Source organism: Protopterus annectens, chromosome 3.part1 (genome assembly GCF_019279795.1).
Source record: "Protopterus annectens isolate FY-2018-M chromosome 3.part1, PAN1.0, whole genome shotgun sequence".
Classification (NCBI taxonomy): domain Eukaryota; kingdom Metazoa; phylum Chordata; order Ceratodontiformes; family Protopteridae; genus Protopterus; species Protopterus annectens.
Genome location: NC_056732.1, coordinates 80,163,823 through 80,185,499, shown reverse-complemented (window position 1 = coordinate 80,185,499; position 21,677 = coordinate 80,163,823). Strand labels below are relative to the sequence as shown.

The window sequence follows — 21,677 nt, the reverse complement described above, 5'->3', positions numbered from 1 at the left end:
TGTTGGGTGGTAGGAGGAGAGGGTTGTCTGTGTACATGAGGCAATTTCTGCATTGCCCCAAGATGCCCATATTCATCAGGTAGACAGGAGAAAGCACCGGGAGCTGACCCTTAGACATGCCTGGATAGGTGCTTATTTGTTAAGTACTAGAAACTGTTTTCTTCTAGACAAGTGAGGAAAGTTGAGTGCTGTAGTAATTTGTAGCATATTTAGTGCTTACGAGTTCTGAACAAGTGCTGAACAGACGTGAGTGCTGAAACTAAAAAATTGGCTAGTTCTAAGAAACAAAATTAAGCTAGAAGGCTTCCGTCCAACACAGAAAGTCTTGGGGGCTCAGAAGCCCACAAACAGTCCTGGACACAGCAGATCTGTATCCAGACTAGACTACCCACATGAAAGGAAGGAAACAAGCTTAGAATTTTTTTTTTTTTTTTGTTTAAGTGGAAAGAGAGGAGCAGAAACTAAGTGGATTGGCCTTCTCAAAATGTTCTCCCTGTATTAGGTAGAATGAGGTAATAACACTAGACTGGGAGGAGTGTCCCAGATCAAATTTACAGTAGGGGTGGGCAACTGCAAAGCCACCAACTATAAACAGCATACCAATAGGTAGGGAGGGTGCAGAAATGTTTCTCACAGCAGAAAAGCAGCAGTGTGTCTTTAAATGAAAGTTTTAAACAGATAAAGGAGCTTCTAGAGAAAGCTTTTAACTGCAAACAAGTTATCAGAATCAAACAACCCAAACAGATGCTTAATAAAAGTGGACAATTTCCAGTTAATACCTCACACACACTGAAGCTAGCTAGAAAAGTATACAGTAGACAAAGTGCTATAAATAACTCGAAAAAATAAACAAAAAAACAGGATACTTAATGTTACATATTATAGATCCGAGTTTGCTCAGTGTCCTTCCTTCAATTAGCCATCGCTTTTGTAGAATAGTTTACAGTAATGGCTAGCTATGCTCTCAGCAAAAGTTGGATGGATGCATATTCTTGGGATTCTGTTTTGGGGTTGTGTTTCTCCTCAGATCACCCTGATGTGATTTCCAAACATTTTCCAGTAGTTCAGGAAACAGGAAAACTGTTTCCTGCAAATGGGACACAATAAAAATGCATCTTCCACCCATACTTCTTCAATACAGAGATTTCATAGCTCTGGCACACATGGAGTACTAAAGTGCATTAGCCTTAATCACATCCCCTGACACCCTGCGTCCTGGGCAGCTGCCCCCTTTGCCCCACCCAAGCTATGCTGTTGGCTGAAGTAGACTTGTAAACTTCACTTCAGAATAGGCAACTGAGAGAGTTCTGCTTCAAAAAACAGAAGCAGCAAAACAAACTAAATAAATAAAAATGCTGGCAGGCAGAGTTTCACAGGCACAAATCACTCAGGTGATGATAAACCAAAGGTGTATTTAATGATAAAAATCCACAAGAATTTTTTTTTTTTTTTTTTTTTTTTTTTTTAGAGTTCTGCTTCAGAACAGCAAGTGACAGTGGTTTTGGACTATCCCCTCATACCTTTATAAAACTGGCCTGTCTTGTACACCTTTCAAAGTGCATGCTTTTGCTGTTTCAGTCTGTTTACCTAAGGATCCAAACTTATAATCCTGAACTTCAGTTAAGCAATTTCTTAAGGGAATCCTGCACCTTAGAGAGCACCACCATGAGATCATAATTATGGTTTAGGGAAGCTGACCCTTGCACCTCTTGAATCAGCTGCTTCTGCTGCCCTCCGATTCTTATCTTGAAGACGCTGTTTTCAGTAACAATCAACTCTGCTAGAATAATCTCTGAACTTCAGGTGTTAATGTTCAGGAAACCTTTCTTAATTTTCCATTAGGACAACACCTTTATGCAAAACATGGTCTCTGAGCTTTCTTTTTATAACCAAACCATTCAGTTGACAGTTTTCATTCCTTATCCTAGAACAAGGTGAAAAAAAACGCAGTGAGTTCACTCCTTTGATACACATAGCGGAGATGTTATTTGTAGAGGTCTAAAAATTCATAATACCTGATCGATTATTTGACTCCTTGGCAAAGGGAAAATCCAGTCAGCAAACTAATGCTGTCCAAATGGCTTGCTCAGTGCATTTCTTCATATTATACAGCTAATGGCATACTTGTTTCAGGATGTGTCAGCCCCCACTCAAGCTATCCTGGAAGTTACAACTTGGACCTGTATTTACACATTCTCTAGGTATTAAAGTTTGACGGTATTTGTAGTAAGACAGGATTAGTTTCTGCTATCCTGTAAGGCCTTCTATTCTAATTAACTTCTAACCACCCTAGACCTTTGTGCTGTGTGAATCTTCCAAAAAAGTCAGGACTGCAACAGTGAGCAGTATGATGAATGTAGTACAGTTGTGTTTGGAACTTGCAACAAATGTAGATGTTTGAGTATTTACTGTTTCTTTTCAGGTGTCCTGTCTCTCTTACTCCCTTCTTTCTCACTGGTTTTCTTTCCATCTCTCACACTCCCTTGACACCCTGGATTCGAGTGGTTCCCTAGTCTTTTTATCTGCAACTTCCCCTTCAGTTCATTATGAAGCCCTCCTCCCTCTTTTACCTGACCCGGCTGAGTGGGAGAGGGAGTTGTGGGTCTGTAAGTTGGACTTGGGATACAGAGGACTGTTTCCTTCTGGTCCACTAGGGCTTTGGTACCAGTTTTCTATCCTGGCCATGCAAGGGCAAGAAAAATCTGAAGATGGATTTAGTCATCAACCTGTTATATCATTAACATCTTTGTTTGATGGTAGGAGGATATCTGCCAAAGCCCAAATGGGAAGAGAGAGCACTGGAAGTCAGGCTACTTGCAGGCAGGAATCCCAAAAGTCAAACATCCATCTTTCTTTCTTTGTTTAAGGTAAATTCAAAACAAAACTGTATTGTATTAACTGCAGTATTAACTGCAGTACAGCTGTATCAGTGGTTCTTTTTAGGGATGTGCACCACAGACGTGCATATCGGAATTAATGCCTGACTGAGAACTCCGTTAGCCAGATGTTGTCAAGAGGAAGATTGTGAGTGCCCAATTAGGTAAATATTTGTTATCTTTGCCTTCATCTTAGGAAATCTTCAAAAGGCCAAAAAAAAAGGAGAAAACATTGCATATGATGATGTAGATTTCCATTCACCAGTTCCCAACAATAATAGAAACTTTCCTACCAAGCAGTGATCCTCTTATAGAAAATAGTCAGAGTCAGAGCAGTTCAGACAAAATAAGGCATTTGAGAAAGGCCAGAGTTGAGATAATATGGTTCTAGTCAGATAAAATGTCTGAGGGTATGTGTAATGTATCCCCTTCAAGCTAAAATAGTACCTTCAGGTTGTGACTTTGTAAACCTACACCCCGTCCCCTCCTACCTCTTCATAGATTATGGGAGGAAAAGTAGCCCTATTCAGGGACTAGTGGTTTGAACTGACTACAGACTAGTTACAAGATTGAATTCAGGGTCATTCCACCCTTCATGTGAATTTCTCCCTCCCACACACACACACCAATCAGGTCACGACAACCATGCTTCTGCACCAGCTTAATTCTTCTAATCCCATGAAAAGATTCCCTCCCAGGAAAAAGAGCAAGGTTCTATTCCAGACTGTTATTGCTTCTGCTAATTCCGAGGAAGGATGAGCCTTGGAACTTTTTTATATCCATCCATCCACAACCCCTTTTCCCATTTTTACACATGGGGTCAGGGTATGACTTCACCAGTGACAATTATCTCGAGCCAAGGTTTACACCACACTTTATATATTTTTCAAAAACTCCTATAGAGTTTCAGAATGCTAACCTTACAGACCTTTCTTCCTCTGCTATGGGCAGAAGCCTTTCTGGTTACACTGTAAAGGAAAATGCCTAGCTTCATATTCCCAAGTGTAAGAAATACGAGAGATTCCTCAGGTCCCTGTTCAGAATCCAGCATTCTGAGCTCACCTTCTTGCCCTTTAGGACCTCCATTGCTCTCGGCATATTCACTACATGCTTACTCCAGATCTTGCTTATTTCAGGCTCAATATACTATGAGACCTCATTCAGGAGAAGCCAGCAGTCACCATGGATTATTAAATTTTCTGTTTACATAATCTGAGCAGTTCAGTTGATCACCAAAATTTAAGTTTCAGTTTTTCTAACAGGACGGCCTTTCTCAGAGCAGGCCTGAATGCCAACGAGAACAAATGATATGTTCTACCAGAGAAGACCTGCAGATAATCCATGTATAATCTTTGTATCAAGTGAAAACTGATGCAGCAAACTTCTCTTAGGGACAAACACAAAAACTCTGAAGGCCTAGTGGATTCCCAGGGCAGAAACAAATACATCATTATAAAAGAGACGTCGGTTCTAATGCACATCCTGGAAAAATATGTCCTAATAAATATTATATACAACACCACTGTCATATGGTCCATAAACAGGCAGGGGTAATTACCTGCCTGCTGTGCCCACTAGCAGTGATTGCATGGAATCTGACCATCCAACAGAATTTTCTTACACAGGCCTACTGAATTCAAAAATGTCCTAATGGGCTCTGAAGCAGATCCTACATCAGCCGTCACAAGGAAACTGGACCCCCAATTGTTGCACAATGCAACTCTTTTTTGGGTCTCCAGAGGTAGACATGTTTACCTATTCTCAGAATCATCACCTCAAAGATTCTGTTTCAGATATCCTTGCAGAAAGCCTAAGCAATGGATGTTCTTACCCTGCACTGTAACAGAGAACTGTTGTTTGCCTTCCAGTCACTTCTTTTCATAAAAATGCTGCTAAAGGAGAGAAAAAACATGGCAGATATAATTTTGATACTTCCCTTTTGACCAACACAATTATGATTCTCCCATCTTTTACAGTTCAGCAAGGGAGGGTCATAATTTCTTCCAACTCCATGCACATCACTAATGCAACATTCAGCCTTTAAAAGCCACAGAATAGCAGCTTGGAGGCTGTGACTTTAATCTTTCAGTGGCACTGCTTCCTACCTGATGTTCTGCTTATACTACAGGAAATGAGGAAACTTGTGATTAGAAACTTGGCAAAGTAGAAACGTTTCTATTTATGGTGTTCCTCTTACGGCATTCAGCTGAAGCAGCCTTGCTTGAACAAGTCTTGAGCTACCTCACAACCTTATTTGGCAAGATGCTGGCATCCACCTTTGTTAAATGCACCTTTTAACAGTGTCAGCTTGTCTATCCATGGGACTCAGCTTGACAGTCAAACCTATTGTTAAACTGTTGAGATGCTCATAGAGGCCAGTTAGACATTTTTGGAAAACTTACATTGGCACCAGCTGAACCAGATAATGCTGCTGCTGTTAAATTCCTAGCTACAGAAAACTCATTTTCTAGTAGCTGTAACACCCGCACATAGAATTTCTGAAGTGGGAGCCCTGCTTCACAGACCATTAGGACATTTTTCACTGATAGAATTCACTAGGCTTGCATAAGAAAATTCTGTACCCTTTGGGAAGTCAACCATCCCGGCTAATTATCATGTTGATAATACACCCCCTAAGAGTCGACCCAGTGGTCAGGGATCTGGGTACACAGATAGACAGTAGCTTTACCTTCGACCAACACTTGGCCACAGTGGTGAGGAAATCTTTGTATGCTGTTTAACTTATAAGTAAGAACATGGCATCTAGGTTCAAAGAGGTCATTATCCCATTGTACTCTTCCCTTATCAGACCAGTCATAGAGTACAGTGCTCTCCTTAGCATGTACCTGATAAGACATATGCAGCAACTGGAGCAACCTCAGGGGTTCCTTACAAAAAGAATACAAGGTGTAACAAATCTGCGTTATGCAGAGTGTCTTAAAACACTTTCCCTCTACTCAGTCTCGTATAAATTGCTGAGAGGTGATCTGTGCCTGGCTTACAAGGCATTCGCAAACCCCATATATATGAATCTCGTACATAATCATAGGTCAAAGAGTACCAGAAATACAAGGTCTAGGGATCTGAATTTTGTCTGTGACTTTAGCAAAACATGCCGAAGAGATAGATGTGTGTCCCAGAGACTGCACATCATATGGAACAGGCTTCCCATCCATGTGAAGCTGAGTTTGTCTATTTCTCAGTTTAAGTGCAGCCTAGACCAGTGAATGAGGAACTGGAAATTTACACTGGGACTGGCACCCATGTCCCTTATGGACAGAGGTAACTTATAAATGCCTGGCCCTAAATGCCCTGTTTGGATACATGACTTCATTATTCTTTCGGAAAACTTGGCTAGGCTTAGAAAACTGACCCGTCAACATGGTTGTTATCCTAGTAACAGTCTAAGAATCTATGCGTACAGAGTCTTCCACAAAGAAAGGGAGGCATTAAGGATTGAGCCCTATATTATGACTTGAGGCATCTCTGAAGTAGTCTTGAACCAGACCATCCAACTGACAAGACTTTTGTCTAAACCCCAACAGAGGGAAGAATTAATTTTATAATAACGTACACTGACAACTAAAATATTACCCAGAGAGAACTAAAGATTTCAGGTAAACTGAACAGCTCTTTGTTTACATTAGATTGGGAATGCAAGGCAGACCAGTTTTCAGGCGAACACTCTCTAAATAGTTAGTGATTTATATTTTTTTCTGACCACCAGGGAAAAGCCTTGCAAGGACAGATCAAATCTCATTCCAGTAGGGTAGCAGCCAAGAGGAATGGGCTCCATTTTTGTAAATCAGGATACTATTACAGTTCGTAAGATTAGTTTTACTTCAGTCCTTAATGTTTACCAAGAGTGCTGTTCTCAACACCCTCAATGTACGCAGAAATGCCTTCTGTAGTTCATATAGAGATACATGTATTGGTAGCATATCTAGGTATGTTTGAAAATTCTTTTTTTATTAGCCCTGTTGCTCCTACTACTATTAGAACCATCTGTGTGTCCTTATTTCTCATTGCTTTAGTTTCTGCTTGCATATCCTGGTATTTTATTACATAATGTCCCTCAGTATGCTGGAGACTGTAATTGCTAGATGAGTTATTTCACTGATTAATTTTACTTTTTTTTCTTTTCCTTGATAACTATAATGTCTGTTTTTTGTGCTTCTACTTTGTTGACTGTTGATATTGGGTGTGATCATGTGATCAAAGCATCTTTATTTTCATTAATTGTTTGTGGCTCATATTTCCCATGCTTCTGAAATAAGTGTATGCTGTGTTTGTTTGCGTAATCTTGTCACATTATTGTGCTTTTCAGTATAGAAACCTTCAGCCGTGAGTGTAATAACAGCCAGTAACAAGATATGCAACCTTTTCTAGTTCTGTACTACACATCTGTGCATCTCCTGCTTTTTCTATAGATTTTCTATAGACTTTGTGTACTAATGTGCGTGGAGTCAGCTATCTTGAGCTTTTGTCATTAACCTTTCATATTTTGGTTTAAATTCACTTCTTAGCTGTTTGTGGGGTAAATCTTAATCAGTATGTGGTTGTTCCAGCAATTTTCTACTTTTGCCATTTTAACTACGGCTTTCCAGTTTTTTTTTTCCTTTTCTTCTGGTCATGTTGTTTATATTCTGTCCTTTGTTTTTTGGCAGTTTCTTTTGCTGCCTGTTTATTGTCCACTTCTGGTTTGATTGTCATTCCAACTCCTTGTTGAAATGTTTCTACATACCTGAATGAAGATTGTATCTCAGACTTGATTTCTTCATGGCTTAGAACTTTTACTGTGCTTTGATCTGATGATGTCAACAAATATACATGCATTATGTAGTCAGTTTCATGGAGGCCCATACCTTCTACAGACCAGGGGATATAGCATGTGAAAATCATGACGTAATTTTCTTGTCTAAATGACCCACTATTTGGGGGGGGGGGGCTAGTCAATCAAATCAAAGCTGCAATTTAAATCAAAAGGAACAAACTGATTTTTTGCTTAAATTATTCCTGGATGTCAAGGGAGTTTTCACTGTTTTCTGGATTAGCTTTATCCTTTTAAAATATTCCCTCTGAATCTTTGTTCTCATTTTTTCAGGTTTTACTTTTAATCTTTCATCTGTTCCTGGGTATTACTGCATTCCTTCTTGTTTAAGTTCTTTATATCTCATTCCTCTCCTAGTTTGATGTTTACTTGATGCTTTAGTTGTCCTGCTATAAATAATGTTTTTGCACATTTATCAAGACCAAATGCCATCCTTATATCATCTGAGAAAGTTTTAACCATTTGTATGTGCGCTTTCAGGTGTTTGTTTGATGAGCTTTACAGTTTAAATTACCTACAGAAGTAAATGTGACATCACTGGGCAATGTTGGATTCTGGAAATAGAGCTGTAACCGTAGACTGGTCTATTGGATAAACAGCTTAATGAAGAGGTAATTGGGAACATATTTTTTGGGAGTGTATTGAGTTGGCAGACTTTAAAAATCCCATGCAGAGTACTCTGTCAGAAATACAGGATAAGCAAATTGGTGTAACTAAGGAAATGATTTTTCTGAGCTGTGACACAGAATCAGAATTGCCTAGACCTTGCTGAGTTTGATTTCCATTTTCTAATAATTGTTTTTCGGCAAACGCCAGAATTGAAGTCTAAACCAACCATACTAGAAATTGAGAGTATAGTAACAGAGACAAAAGAACTGGAACTGGGATCTTTAGAAAAGGGTAGGAGCAAATTAAGTAGAAAAAAATGACATGCATGCAGAATAATTTTTTGGAGGAGGAAGGTTTGAGAGAAGGCAGGAATCAAATGAGCTATGTAGTGTTTGATGATGACTATGTAGAAGATTATTTGTGATGTATATTAGAAATTGAAAATATGTCAGTACGGTTTGTTTTTCATTTATATAAATATATTATTGCCTATGTCATAAGAGGTGGCCTAATGGTTAAGGTGTTTGCCTTACAAACACAATGTGCAGGGTTTGAGTCTCACAAGGGATAATTGGCTAGGCTTAAAATGGCACACAAGGGAAGTTCGCTTAGTACTAACCTATGAACCTATAAGTGATAATTCAATAAAGAATTTTCTTGTTTTTTTTTTTTTTTTTTTTTTAAGTAAACAGCATGATGGTTAATGACAAGGCAAAGAATTACTCCAGAATATCCATCTCTGAACATGTTCATCCTTGGGATAGTAATTTGCCCTTTACCATGATTCAGTTGTAAAGTGGGTTGCCACTGTTTCATAATTACTGCTGTGTAATTTATCAGTGTAGGGTTTATTTATATATCTATAAACATTCCATAATTTCTGAATATGGGATGCTGTCATCCCTTTTTTGTAATTTATCAATGCATAGGTGCCGGAACTGTAGAAGTCTGGGGGTGGAGGGTGAGAGGGGCACTTAGTGATCTAAAAACTACCACAACGTAGGTTCACTTGGAGGACATTTTAAGGTTAGCTTGTTCCCTTTTGGTGCTTGAATTAACATTTCCTGATTGGTCTTACCTATATGGCTGATAATTGTATGTTAGCCCTAGTGAAAATAACTGTGATCATACCATAGATAATTTGAGGGGACTCATATAAGGGATGCAGCATTTAGGAATTGCCTCTATCCATTAGTGGCACGAGGTGCAATCCTGGAGTACATTTTCTATTACCCATCCTTAGAGCCAAGTTCCATTTGAATATGGATGGATGTGCTTTGTTTTATTGTTATGGATAGTCTGTTCTGGAACACTGGCAGCCACTGTGATATATATCCATCTCTCCGCAACATTCAGTTTAGATACCTGGACTGAGCATTTCTGATGCCATTTGACTTGCTGATGTTCAGTATTAGGGCGGAGGATGCCTTGTGTGCCAGTCACGTCACCTCTAAGCACGCTGTAGGATACTGAGTATAGTGGTAAATCTTTGAGGTAGTCCATGCAAGACCTATTGTTTAGGACTTGTATCCTTTTACTAAGGTATCCATGTGGGTATTCCAGTTGTATGGTTATGGATAGATGCATGTCAAAGTGGGCATTATACAAAATGATTGACCTAATGAGGGCTTTGTAAAGGGGGACAATAACATCTCTAGATCCAGTCACAAACAATTTGTTAATAAGCTGTGCAATGTAGAAAGACTTTCCCGGTAAACAAATGTTAAATAAAATAAATAAATAAATAAAATAAGATATTTATACACTACTTCTGCTCAAGTTCCTTTATATCACATTCCTGTTCCAGACTGATTTGTTCTTGGTACTATACCTTTCCTGCTGTAAATGCTACTTTTGCACATTTATCAAGACCAAATGACATTCTTATATCATCTGGGAAAGTTTTGACCACTTGCAGTTCTGCTTTCAGCTCCTCTTCTGATCAACTATACAGTTTTTAATCATCTACAAAAAAAGATGAGAAGTAATTTTCTGGGAGCCAAATTGTAACCATAACCTAATCTGTTAAGTAGACAGCTTAGTGGGTTAAGGGCAAGACAGAAGAGCAGCGGTGACAGAGTCACCCTGGAATATCCCCTTTGAATTTTTATCCGTGGCATAATAATTTGTCCTTTAACATGGCTTAGATGCAAAGTGGTTTGCCACTGTTTCATGGTCACTGTAATGTAATTGATCAATGTAGGGTGTAAGTGCTCCTTTATCCATGACTGAGGGATGTTATCAAATGCCTAAGAATGCTCAGATTCTTCCCCTTTTTATAATTCTCCGTTATGACTTTATTTAACAATAAATGATCCTTTGTTCCATATCACTTTCCTTTGTTATGCTTTTTATGTTGCTATGATTAAGTTTTCTTCTTAATGGCCATAAATTGTCAACATCAGTTCCAGTATATAGTTTATACATTGTTGGAAAGAAGTTATTGGTCTATCGTTTTTGGGATAGCTTGCAGGTTGACTGTTAAGGAGTATCGTTTTTACTGTTAATAAGGTTGGTGGCTATTCTGGATGTGCATATAGGTAGATCTTACTCAGGGCTAAATCTTCATGTAAAGATGTTATTACTTTTAGCCAGAAGTTAGGTTGTGTATCGGGTCTATATCACTTTGTCAAATGCTTAATTGAGTGAATTGCTATTCATCGAACCAATTAAGCAAAAGCTCAATTAAGCAAACAACAATTGCAGCAAAACTTTTCCCAGGGAAAATAACCACTGGGCCAGCTCTTGACTGTAACAAAGACAACAAAATGTAAAACTCTGCAAACTGGGGGGCTATACCCCACACACACACACACACACACACATCCCTAACTAAATATACCAACTCCAGGATCACACTACAGTGGGTAAAATGGAAAATTCCCAATAACGGTAAACCACGTCCTTTCTCCTGAAAAAATTCTCGCTGAAACGGTCATTCTCTTAATTGAGCTTTTGCTGAATAGGGGCCGATGAATAGCGATTCACTCAATTAAGCTTTCGACAAACTGAAGTAGACCCTGTGTATCTGGGCCTGGGGTTTTCCATTTAAGAGCTTGCTTTTCTTAATTTTGTTTCAGTTACTCTGGCTGTTACATCATCCCATTTCATAGCCTATACATTTGAACTTCTTACTGTTTCTTAGGGTCTACTTCAGAAAGACAAAAACCCAAGCCCTCGAACACTAATATCAGCGAATAATCAGAAACTCGAAAGTGGTATTTTGGGATCGCAGTACAGTGAAGATTGGAATATTTTCCCTTTCCTCACTGTATTGCAATCTCGGAGTAGGAATATATATTTAGCGGGGGGGGCAGTACAGCCCCCCACAATACCAATTTCGAGTTTTTGATTATTTGCTCATGTGACATAACCTGTTTTAGACTTTCTACACTTAATCTTTCAATTTTCAGGTATTCCATAACTTCAGCGTTGCTAACCTTCTATGTGTATTGTGAAAATTTCCATATCTGGGTGTCTTTGCTTGTATTTCTCTTCAAATGTCTTTGAAGCAGCATATTTTGTATTGATTAGTTTGACTTTCTCCTTTGCATAAATATTGCACCATATCAGATCTCTCTTTCTTTCCCATGCCCATGTTTCTTTTTTTTTATACCTTTCAAAAATCTCTAGGTTTTGTTCTTTATATTTTTGCTCTCCTCTGTTGCTTCATTTTCCAAATGGCCCAAAGTTTCTTGATCTATATATTTTTCATGAATCTGTTGTATTAATGTACACAAATTTGCATTTGAAGCTTTTGACAGTTTTTCTTTTGCAAGTATTTTTGTTTCACCTAATTTCTCTCGTAATCTTTTTGAATATCTTCTATATGGAAATTCTGCGCTTCTTGCATAATAATAATAATAATAATAATAATGCATAATTTCTTCCTTATCCTCAATATTCCACTCTGTCACCTTTACGGTTCTTCTTTGGCTCGTCAGTTTTTGTGGACTACTACTTCCTTCTACAACAGGGGGACCATCCTCCCCATGAGCCAGACCTAACTGCATTGTGGGAATGTTTCCATTTCTTGAAGATTCTACACTGTCATTTGTTCTGGTCCTGGCACCAGTGCGCATATCAGGACTGGGCTTTTTTTTATCCTGGTGCGTCGGCTGCCTTTTTTATTTTTTAACCTACGTCTCTCCATGATATATGCTGTATAAAATACAGTCTATATACCAGTGTCATCATGGCGAAATTTTGTGAAAAAAAAAAACAGGGGCCACCTTGTGAAGGTACTCAACAACACTTGAAAATGAATTCAGTTCCAGCAATACTATTCTCCTTTGCTTGCTTAGCTATTACACTTTTTTTTATTTCTCCAAATCTTTTGGGTTTCTAATATTATGATGGGAATGGATCCCATTCCTAAGTCAAAGTACGATTAAAATTCATGAAATTAGTATAGTTTCAATCTTTGATGTCAGCTAAAAGTGTTCTTCCCAGCACCAGCAGTGTACCCAGTAATGACTCCTACCTTAGCTACAGTATGTTTCTGCAAATGTTTCCCAAGATATGAACTAGCTAAATGCATTGTAATTTGCTATCCATGTGCATCCTTGGTGTCTGTACTCTTGGTCTGGGCTATAAAAGGACTTTGAATGAGAAAGGACTTTTAAGTCAACAGGTAGAGTAAAAAAAATATTTACAAATATAGAATAAACATAAGAAAGTTATTAATGTTAAGAGTTAAGGAGGAGTATATTTCTATGAAAACCAAGTGAACATGCAAGTAGAACTACAAGAGAGCAAATAGACTGCAGCTCTTATTTGTCACCAGTGCGGAACAAAGGTGTGGAGAAAAGGAAATGGGTATCTTGAAAGCTTTGCTTATCTGGAAAGAGGAACAAATGGGTTTGAGTTATTTAACAGTATAGATAGCAGGTTCTTTGCAATTCATAATGAGCATACATCAGGAGTAGGCCATCTTGGGGTTGGGAAGTAGTTTTTTTTTTAGCTCTGAACACTTTTCACTATGCCTTCTAACTGCTGTTCTGGCTTTATTGGTTGGAAATTGCAGCCTTCAGTCTGTGTAGTTGGCCAAGTTTTGTTGAGCATCTAGTTGTCAGGCTGTGCTTGTGCATTAGGTAGTAGTAGTGAATTGTTTATGGGCACCACTTACATACTTCTATATGTCCCCATGGTGCGTTATGCATTTCTAGTGAACCATGACTTTGCCTCAGGTCTCCACCAGGAAGAACTCTCCATCAGGCACTGCCTCTCATCCATCCCCCCATCCCTCCCCTTCAGATGGGGAGGTGATTTTTGGCAGCTTCAGCACCAAAACTCTCTAGTTGAACTTGGTTTGGTAGCATTGCTGTCATATGCCACTGCCTGTGGTTTTCTTTTGTTTAGGAAGTGGCCATACTTGCATTGTACTAGCTTTTTAAAGTTGTACACCATGGTCAGAGGGAAAATTATATGAAAAGATTGCCATCAACCACAGTATGATGTCACACCTGTTACCACAAGTCTGTAGTGTGGATCAGTTAATATAAAGTTGAGCTGAAGTTTGATGTTCATCGTGCATACAGCTGCAGTCATCACACTTGGGTTATCCTGCCGTCAGGCGGGTCCTCGGTCGGCCGAATTCCAAAGTCTAGGTCCGGCGTCGGTTGTCGTCGCTTCTTCCCTGATGTCAGTGCGGCAGGGGTATAAAAGAGGCAGCCGACGCCATTTTCTTCAGTCTTTCTTGCTGTGAGGTGCCCGAAGCAGAAGCAGTTCGCAAGTGCCGGTCGGCCAGCTCCTGAGATTTACGAACAGTATTTCAGCCGAAGTCTTCTTTAAAGCTAAGTACCCGTTGAAACTTTTCTTGCCTCAGACCGATGTCAGACAAAGTTAATAATTGCATTTCTTGTGGGAAGCAAATACCGCATAAGGATTTTCACTCTTACTGTATACCTTGCTTAGGGCCAGACCACGATGTCTCAGCCTGCCGTTTTTGTGCTAGGTTTAACAAGCGCACTATTAAGCACTGGGCGGAGTTCTCCCTTCATTATTTTGGCAAAAAATATAATTATATCATGTCGTCGGATACACCGACGCCAGTTTTAGGCAAAAGACGCAAGGATAAGGATAGGCATCCGAGGCCTGCACCGAGTACTGAGATCACGCTTAGGCCGACTACCGGTTCTCCGGTTCTCAGCGAGGCACCTACGCAGCCCCTGACTACCGATGAATCTATTTTACCGGCGACTTCAGTACCCGAGGTCGCAGGATCCTCGGTCTCCATTCCTACTGCAGATACCGACGCCACTCTTGGCGGGGAAACAGAAATTTTAGCGAGGCCTGCCATTTCTGAAGGCGTTTTCAGGCCTACCGCCTCCCCTATGAAATCATTCACTAAGTCTAAAGCTGCAATGAAAGTTGAAAAACAAGGTCCTCAGACCCCCTCTCAAGGCCCCATGCCTAAAAAACAGATGCTTAAAATGGCTGAGGATTTGATTACTCTCATCAGGGTTCTCAACCCCTCAGACAAAAGACCCAGGTTGGAGGAAGACTACCCTTCCTCAGACCAGGCTTCTATTACTTCAGACCATTCTGAGGACCAGGATTACACCTATTCCCCATTTGAAGATTCTGATGCTGAGGAGTCCATTCCCTCAGTCTCCCCCCCTGAGGACTACTCTTTTGGGGAAACCCTGCATACATTGAGAGAGCACTTCCACTGGGAAGGCCAAGATTACTCAAATTCCAAGAAAAGGCTTAGGGAATTTCTACTACTTCCCCAGCATAGGCCCCTGGCTATTCCTCCTGTCTTAGATATTTTGGATGATGTGTACGCAGAAGCCAGTCTTAATCCAGACTCATTACCTCCAGCCCCTGTTAAACCAGACCCTTTGCCTTCAGAGAGAGATTCTAGAGCATTAGAAAGGTGGGGGGGAAAGGTGTATACATCAGCCACTTTAACCATGAGGGCATTAAACTGTCAATTTCATATGTTAAAATACCAACAATTCTTGCTATCTCAGCTGAAAGGCAAAATGACACAAACAGAACAACCAGACTTGAAAGAGTTGCAGGATTTGTTGCATGGAGCAGAACAAGTAGGGAAACATACCTTGCAGTGTGGTTTTGATGCTTTAGAGGCCTCATGCAGAGCTGCTGTCACAGGGTCTGTCATACATAGACATGCTTGGCTCAAAGAGCAAACCTTACCAGATCATGTCAAAGCAAAGTTATTAGATGCCCCACTACAAAAAGATGTATTGTTCGGTGTAAAAGCTGAGGAGGTACTAAAGAAAATGGAGGAAAAGCGAAATCTATGCAAACAGTTAAAGATTTCTTGCAGGTGCAGCCTCCACGCTTCAGCAGAAACTGGCCTTCAAAAATTGGTCCTTTCCAGCCACGGACAGACCCCAAAGGGGCAGATACAGGCGCCCAAGGGTAGAGGACAACCTCAAGGATCTTACAGAGTTAGACAGTGGCAAACACCAGCTCCCAGAGGTGGAGAAGATAGACCACAGTCATTTAGAAAACAGATGCAATGACTTTCCCCTATGCCTGCCAAACAAAGATATAATGGCAGCACCTTTGGGCGGAAAACTGGCCTTATTTTCAAAAAACTGGCACATTGTTACACAGGACAAATGGATTCTGGATATTATAGACAGAGGCTACAGGTTCCACTTTCACACCCTTCCAAAATGAGAGGCATGCCAAACCTGCCACAAAATCAATGGGCAGAGGCACAAAGGCAAATTTCCGCTCTCATGGATATGAAAGCAATTCAAGAGGTACCTGCAAAGAACAAGGTCAAGGTTTTTATTCAAGACTATTTCTGGTACCAAGGAAGGACAAAGATTGGAGACCCATCTTAGACCTATCTATTCTAAACACATATCTAGAGGTACCAAAATTCAAGATGCTCACATTACAGCAACTTCTTCCCATGCTGGGCAAGGAGTCTTGGCTGGTAACGTTGGACCTCAAGGAGGCATACCTGCATGTCCCTATCAGACAAGATTGCAGAAGATACCTCAGATTTCTTGCAGGTTCAACCCATTACCAATTCTCTGCATTGCCCTTTGGCTTATCTACTGCGCCCAGAGTGTTTACGAAATGCCTGGCATCAGTAATTGCCTTCTGCAGACAGCGGGGAATCCATATCTACCCATATCTGGATGACTGCCTGATCCAAGCAGACAGAAAGGACCTTCTATTGCAACATCTGTCGTTTGTAATAAAACTGTTAAACTGCCTGGGGTACACAGTGAACAAAAAGAAATCAAAACTAATACCTTCTCAACAGATAACTTTCCTGGGTGCCAGCTTAAATACAACAACCCAGATGGCCTACCTCACGCCAGACAAACAAGGTCAACTGTCTCAATACTACAACAAAATGGCAACTTTAACCAGGCTAACTGCAAGGAAAATGCTGCAGGCTGTGGGGTTCATGGCATCTTGCATCCTACTAATACCATTTGCAAAGCTGCATATGAGGAAACTACAATGGTACCTAAAAAACTTATGGACTCAGCACAGCCACAGCTTGGTAACAATTATACCACTCATTCCATGCCTTCAAAAGGAATTTTTGTGGTGGGCTCAAGCATGCCAAAGAAACACAGGTCTTCCTTTCTGTTTACCACAAGCAACTCAAAGCATCACAACAGACGCCTCAGATTACGCCTGGGGAGCACACATGGCAGGTCAGTGTATTCAGGGAAAATGGTCCCAAAAAGAGATGCACCAACACATCAACCAAAAGGAGATGCTAGCCGTGCAAAATGCTCTTATGACCTTCAAAGACCTACTGCATCCAGGCCAGCTATTAATAAGGACAGACAACACCACAGTCATGTGGTACATAAACAAACAGGGGGGCACTCATACTTGCCCCCTGTGCAGGCAAGCCATGACCCTGTGGAACACAGCACTGGAATTACAAATTCAACTACAGGCACAATTCCTGCCAGGGAAGGAAAACCCACTGGCAGACAACTTAAGCAGAAATATGACAGACCCACACGAATGGAAGTTGCATCCTCAAGTCTTCTCCAAGATAACTCAGGCATGGGGACAGCCAGACATAGATCTATTTGCTACCCACAGAAATTACCAGTTGGAAAAATTCTGCTCAAGGACCTTTCATCCACAGGCATGGAAAGTGGATGCACTCTCTTTCAATTGGACAACATTGACAGTCTATGCCTTCCCGCCTCTACCTCTTCTGGCCAAAGTCCTATTAAAAACCAGAGCAGAGAGGCCACAAATGATTCTCATTGCTCCAGACTGGCCACGACAGCACTAGTATCCTCTCCTAAAAAGCCTGTCACACTCACCACCATGGATCCTTCCTCAAGTTCCTCTTCTGTTGTCCCAGCACAACTACAGGACCCTTCACAGCCAGCTCAGAACTCTAAATCTAGCTGCATGGAGAATTCCTTAATTTACCAACAAACTCTCCTCTCCAAGGAGGTGCAGGATGTCATCTTGGAGGCCAGGAGACCCTCTACGAGAAAAGCATACTCCACCAAATGGAAATGTTTTTGTTCCTGGAATCAAGCAAAGGGTCAGAATCCTTGGGTAATAAATATACCTCAGATTTTACAGTACCTAACTGAGATGTTAAACAGTGGCCTCTCCTTCTCTTCCATCAAGATCCACGCTTCAGCCATTTCAGCACAATACAGTATGGATCCTCCTTTATTCTCACATCCTCTATTAAGGCAGTTCCTCAGAGGGGCAAAAAATATAAAACCCCCACGGAAACCACCAACTCCAGCTTGGGACCTCAACTTCGTATTGGAGAAGCTGACACTGCCTCCTTTTGAGCCGGCTTCTTCAGCAGAGCTACAATACTTGTCACGGAAAATGCCTTCCTTCTGGCTATTACCTCAGCACGCAGGGTTTTGGAGCTACAGGCCCTCATGGCTGTGCAACCATTCATCATTTTCCATCAGGACAGGGTTTCCTTATGAACCAACCCTACCTTCATGCCAAAGGTAGTATCCAATGTGGCTTTGAATCAGTCTATTCATTTACCTACCTTTTTATCCAAATCCACAGAACAAAGGAGAGAGACTACTACATTCTTTGGACATTCACAGGCAACTGTGTTATTACTTGGACAGAACAAAGTCCTTCAGAAAATCTGAGCAGCTCTTTGTGTCCTATGCTACAGGTGCTCAAGGAAAGGCTATTTCCAAACAGACTATTTCAAAATGGATAGCCCACTGCATACGCTTTTGTTATTCATTTCATGGAAAATCAGTGCCTGTATACATCAGATCCCACTCCACCAGGGCTGCAGCTACCTCAGCAGCTTTCCTCAGGGGGGTCCCTACCAAGGACATTTTGGAAGCAGCTACTTGGAGTTCAGTGCACACTTTCTCCAAGCACTACCACCTTCCACTATACTCAAAATCTAGAGCGGGCTTTGCCACAGCAGTCCTGCAGGGCATTCTAGCCCCTCCTAAATCCGCTTAGTACCAGCCACCCTTACTTAGCTTTGGGATTCTACCCAAGTGTGATGACTACAGCTGTATGCACGATGAACATAGTACAGTTTTGTACCTACCATAAATGTAGATGTTCGAGTGCGCATATAGCTGCAGTCCAGGTTACCCTCCCTCCATCCCCTCTTAGGACAGGACTTATGACAAACACCTTTACATACAACCTATTTGGGGTATTCCTTTATGGTGTATTTGCTTGCAACTACTGTTTTGATTTACCTACTTATGTATGTTTGCATGACATCATGTTTTGCCTTCCTTTCTGGGGGCACCTGACATCTGGGGCAAGAAAAACTGAAGAAAATGGCGTCGGCTGCCTCTTATACCCCTGCCGCACTGATGTTAGGGAAGAAGCGACGACAACCGACGCCGGACCTAGACTTTGGAATTCGGCCGACCGAGGATCCGCCTGACGGCAGGATAACCCAAGTGTGATGACTGCAGCTGTATGCGCACTCGAACATCTACATTTATGGTGGGTACAAAACTGTACTTTTGTGCCTTAGAACCTAGGTAGTACAAACAGTGTTGGAGCTGATGAGGCTGCAGGTTGCTAGCAGGAGAAGATAACTGTTATTACGGAGATTGTCCATTAACTGAAATGTGCATTAATGTAAGTAAAAAAAAAATCACATTTAAAGTTTTTTGTTATGCACTTTACTGGTGATCTGAAAAGATAACAATGCAGATGTTTGCCATTTGTAAATTATGTTGATTTTTGTCTTTCTGATTTGAACTAGGCTTAAATAGATTAATAAAATTAATACATATTTAACAGGTAATGAAACTTTGCACTACACACTTGGAATATTCCTGGTCTTATTTACCTGTGTTTGTTTTCTAGGTACATTCATTTGATGGTAGCAAAGAAGAAGCTGCTGCTATTGTAGATTTAGACCTGTATATTGGCATCAATGGATGGTATGTACATTTTTGTAGCAGAGTTTCCTGAAAATATATGTATGCATTTTTCATAATCAAATATGCGATATTTGTCAGATCTGAAAGGCTGAATTTAATGAATTTATATTATGAAATGTAGCTCTTTGAAGACAGAAGCTAATCTTGAAGCAATGAAGTCAATCCCCACAGAAAGACTAATGATAGAAACTGGTAAGATGAGTTAACTTTTACAGCTTTTCCTATTTTCTCCTGTGGTTGTCTCACCTTTGCCTCTTCATCTGAAACGTCAGTGATCTTTCTGCATTTCATACATGTTGTTTAGCACCCTAAGCCCCATGAACTGATGTACTCAGCTCCAGTGTGATTGTATATAAGGAGAAAGGAAGTTATATCTTGGAGTAGGCTCTTTTGAAAAGAGTGCAATTTTGCAGAAAATCATGACTACAGAAATGGCTGTCACAAGCAGTGTGTTAACTCTGTTTGTTTTTATTTTATACTCCAACAGATGCACACCCAGCCACCGGGACACAGAACCAGCAATAAAACACCAACTAGTACACAAAATCGCATATGCTTCTGGTTTCTGTGTGGCAGTGTAGTCCAAGTAACAACAGTTATTTCAAAAACATCCGAAAAAGCAATACTCTATTCAGAGGTATAAAATAATTCCTTTAATTCCTTTATCCACAGCAAGTAAGCGCTTTCGCCCGGAGGGCTATTGGCACATGAAGTGTTTTTTATCTGTGGCATATTTTTAATATATTTTTAATATATTCAACATTCTTAATATATTTATTATATTATATTTTCAATATGAATTTATATTCACATATTTCAGTGAGTAGTATATGGTATGCTCGGATTTTAAAGTGCTCTTGAGTGTATTAATTCAGATGTACTGTGACAAAATTTGAGTCGTGCAATTAACCAATGAAATCATATGTAGAACTATTTAAATGTTGAGAGGGTAGTGATGTTTGTATAAGTCTGAAGAAGCCTCCGGGCGAAAGCGCTTACTTGTTGTGGATAAAGGAATTAAAGGAATTATTTTATACCTCTGAATAGAGTCTTGCTTTTCCGGATGTTTTTGAAATAACTGTTGTTACTTGGACTATACTGCTACACAGAAACCAGAAGCATATGCGATTTTGTGTTTTTATTTTATGCTAATCTTACCAAATGCTCATATCCCTGTTTTAGTTATGTATCCCCCATAATAATTTAAAGCAAACTGTAATGTAAAAAAAGTCACAAAATTAAACAAATAAAACCAAAAACAGGCAAAGATTTGCAAAAATAAATTATAAATAAAATATATAAAATGATAAATACTTAAAACAACTGTGTTATATTACCAGTAACAAGACTGGGTACTTGCGTATTATCGCAACCACATTTTCAATGGCAATAGCGGTTGCCTAATGATCCCGAAATATGGTCTTTACTGTTGTACAAATGTGGTATAATGTGTGTCCTTGTAGCATAACAGTTTTTTATGTGCTGATAAGAAGAACATTTCCAAAAGATAGTGCTCGTGTTTCGTTCTGCACTTAACTGACAGCATTTCTGTTATTTGCTGCTGCTGGCCATCTCTTTCTCAGGGCAATGGCAGTCAGTGTTGTCCATGTACAATTATTTCCACTACAATGGAAAACAAAACCAGTGAATGACCAAAGCACATTATGACAGCATTAATGAAGTAAATGCTCATTAGTACAATGTGTATTTGTCACAATATGCCCCTTCACACAGCCAAACACATCAGTACTTCCAAGTGTCTGATGTAAAGACAGCTACGCCATCAGATGCCAACCACATCCACCCGCAGAATTTCCAGTCATTAACAATGCAATGGTTCTTTCCACACTGTTTACAACTGTGGTTACAAATAAACAAGTGTAGGTAAAAGCAAATTGTTAGTGTCTGTGTCTTACTTCTTTGAAACAAGAATAGTTAAAAATAAGCAAGTGTAGCTACACTTTGTCAGTG

At 40.1% G+C, this 21,677-nt stretch overlaps 1 protein-coding gene across 2 annotated transcripts in view; it reads left to right on the top strand.

Moving 5' to 3' along the window:
• The window catches only part of TATDN1 (TatD DNase domain containing 1), a gene marked incomplete at its 5' end in the record, with an annotated part of 159,822 nt that overhangs the window by 22,371 nt on the left and 115,774 nt on the right, over positions 1–21,677 (top strand). For both annotated transcript variants that reach the window (XM_044066594.1, XM_044066593.1), the window contains 2 exon segments: positions 19,630–19,706; positions 19,828–19,898. In XM_044066594.1, the coding sequence (XP_043922529.1) occupies positions 19,630–19,706; positions 19,828–19,898 (148 nt within the window).